The sequence below is a fragment of the Corvus kubaryi genome, unplaced genomic scaffold (genome assembly GCF_017639235.1).
Source record: "Corvus kubaryi isolate FWS band 111438036 unplaced genomic scaffold, C.kubaryi_AGA036_p1.0 36698, whole genome shotgun sequence".
Taxonomy (NCBI): Eukaryota; Metazoa; Chordata; class Aves; order Passeriformes; family Corvidae; genus Corvus; species Corvus kubaryi.
In genome coordinates, this window is record NW_024580922.1 from 7,184 (window position 1) to 8,681 (window position 1,498).

A 1,498-nucleotide genomic window follows, 5' to 3' on the forward strand; every position below is an offset into this window, starting at 1 on the left:
GGGATGGGGACAGGGATGGGCACAGGGATAAAGGTGGGATGGGGACAAGGAGACGGAGACTGGGAATGGGCCAGGCTATGGGCAGTGCTGAAGGTCCTGGGGACGGGCTGGGGACAGGGACAGAGGACGGAGACAGGACAGGGACAAGAACAGGAACGAAGCTGAGAACCGGCACAGAGGGGCGGAGGCAAGGGCAGCACAGGGCCAGGGATGGGCACAGGGACACGGATCAGGCCAGGCACCTTCAGCCTCCCAGCAGCGGGCACCAACCCACCCCAGGGGCCCCGGGACAGCCGCGGGGTGACAGGAGCCGCGTGTCCCGCCAGGTGCTGGCCTGGGGGCTGCGGGGGCTGCGCGGGGCCGTGCGGGAGCCCCGGCTGGAGCTGCAGTGGGGGGAGCAGACCCTCTGGACGCCCCCGATCGAGGACATCGCCGCCAACCCCAACTTCCCCAGCAACGCCTTCGTGCTGACCCTGGTGAGTGGGGGAGGGCTGGGGAGGGACCCCAACCCGCGGGTGGCACCGCGGCTGAGCCGGGCGCGTCCGCAGGCGCTGCCCGAGGAGGAGCGGCTCCTGCCGCCCATCCGGCTGCGCCTGTGGGACAGGGCGGACACGGAGCGCCGGCTGCTGCTGGGACAGGCCAGCGTCAGGGGCCTGGGCCGGTACCGCTGCCCCCCGCCCCGCCAGGAGCAGCTGCTGGGCTCCGGCAGTCCCGGGAATGGCTCTTACACCGCTGTGTCCGTGCCAGGTACTGCCCGTCCTATCCCTGCCACGTCCCGGCTACCTCCTGCCCCATCCCTCACCTATGTCCGGTGTCCTCTGGCCTGTCCCCGGTGTCCCCTGGCCTGTCCCCGGTGTCCCTACCCCGTCCCGGTGTCCTCTGCCTCAGCCCTGCCCGTCCCTCTCTGCCGCAGACGAGCTCCTTTCCCTGCCCGTCACCTCCAGCCGCTGGAGACGTTGGTGTTTCCTTTTCCTCGCCACGGCCCCAGCCAGGATGGCTCAGGTGGGTCCCCCGGGCACCTGGCACCAGCCCTGGCACCGCTGGGCACCGGCACTCCCCGGCCCTGTGCCTCAGTTTCCCCAAGAGCCCTTTGCTCCCTGCAGGTCCTGCTCAGCTGCCTCAGAAACAACAGGGCCACGGACCAGGTGGGAATGGGGCTACCGGGGGGCCACCGAGGCCACCAGTGCCCACCTGTGCCCACCTGTGCCCACCTGCTCCTGCTCCCCACCAGGACGAGGAGGAAGAGGAGGAGGAGGAGAGGGACTGGTGGAGCAAATTCTATGCGTCCGTGGAGGACAAGGACGCCCGATCTCCGCAGGGAAAAAACGGGGACAGGCTGAAGGTGAGCCAGAGCCTGGGACCCGCATCGGGGTGGGGACAGGGATGGCTGGGGACGGGGATGGGGATGGGGACAGGGATGGGGATGGGGACGGGGACAGGGACGGGGACAGGGATGGGGATGGGGACAGGGATGGGGACGGGGACGGGGATGGGGACA

At 70.0% G+C, this 1,498-nt stretch overlaps 1 protein-coding gene across 1 annotated transcript in view; it reads left to right on the top strand.

Moving 5' to 3' along the window:
• LOC121660620 (dysferlin-like) overlaps window positions 1-1,498 on the top strand; it is a gene marked incomplete at its 3' end in the record, with an annotated part of 6,008 nt that overhangs the window by 1,809 nt on the left and 2,701 nt on the right. Inside the window, exons 5-9 of the mRNA XM_042020026.1 lie at window positions 327-476; window positions 549-747; window positions 914-1,002; window positions 1,104-1,145; window positions 1,232-1,342. Coding sequence (XP_041875960.1) covers window positions 327-476; window positions 549-747; window positions 914-1,002; window positions 1,104-1,145; window positions 1,232-1,342 — 591 coding nt within the window. The remainder of the gene's footprint in view (window positions 1-326; window positions 477-548; window positions 748-913; window positions 1,003-1,103; window positions 1,146-1,231; window positions 1,343-1,498) is intronic.